This window comes from Conger conger, chromosome 10 (assembly GCF_963514075.1).
Source record: "Conger conger chromosome 10, fConCon1.1, whole genome shotgun sequence".
Lineage (NCBI taxonomy): Eukaryota > Metazoa > Chordata > Actinopteri > Anguilliformes > Congridae > Conger > Conger conger.
This window is the reverse complement of record NC_083769.1, coordinates 50,588,158-50,588,676: the sequence shown is the minus strand read 5'-3', so window position 1 is coordinate 50,588,676 and position 519 is coordinate 50,588,158. Positions and strand designations below refer to the sequence as shown.

At 59.5% G+C, this 519-nt stretch overlaps 1 protein-coding gene across 3 annotated transcripts in view; it reads right to left on the bottom strand.

The window, feature by feature from the left end:
• The window catches only part of LOC133138279 (glutaminase kidney isoform, mitochondrial-like), a 23,319-nt gene extending 22,800 nt beyond the window's left edge, over positions 1-519 (bottom strand). The window contains exon 1 of one of the 3 annotated variants that reach the window (XM_061256897.1): positions 36-519. In XM_061256897.1, the coding sequence (XP_061112881.1) occupies positions 36-226 (191 nt within the window). In that variant the 5' untranslated portion in view covers positions 227-519. Of the gene's footprint in view, positions 8-35 lie in introns of those variants that run through there. The other 2 variants (XM_061256896.1, XM_061256898.1) reach the window with 2 other exon arrangements.

The window sequence follows — 519 nt, the reverse complement described above, 5'->3', positions numbered from 1 at the left end:
CACAGTGCATTCCAATTGTTGCGGTTCAGTCTTACTTGCAGTCCATGGCCGGGGGTCCGTCGTAGGACCACGGGTGCTGCGACATTATGCCCCGACAGAGCGGCTGGCTGAGGGGTCGCAGCCGGTCCAAAACGCAGCTGTTGCGCGCAAGCGCGGGCGTCTCGGCGGCATTGTTCACCAGCAGCTGGAGCACTCTGGCCACTCGGAGTCTCCTCAGACTATGCATTATCGTCGCGCGGGCGGCCGAGGTTAGAGGACGACTGTTTCACTGAGACTGGCCTACTTCGCTTATCTTGGAGCCAACGTTCAGTTGCGAGGCGAGTCTGATACAGGCGCTGGTGTTCGTCCGGTCCGGGCAACGCAGGTCTGTACTGGCAGGGAGTTACCCAAACGCGAGGGAGGACGGACGTCACGGCAATGGTTCAAAAATAAAACTGACAGTGAGAGATATGCGCTCCCTACAGCGACGAATGACCGAGTAGCCTACGCGCACTCCTCCGTGGGAGGCGGCTGTTTTAG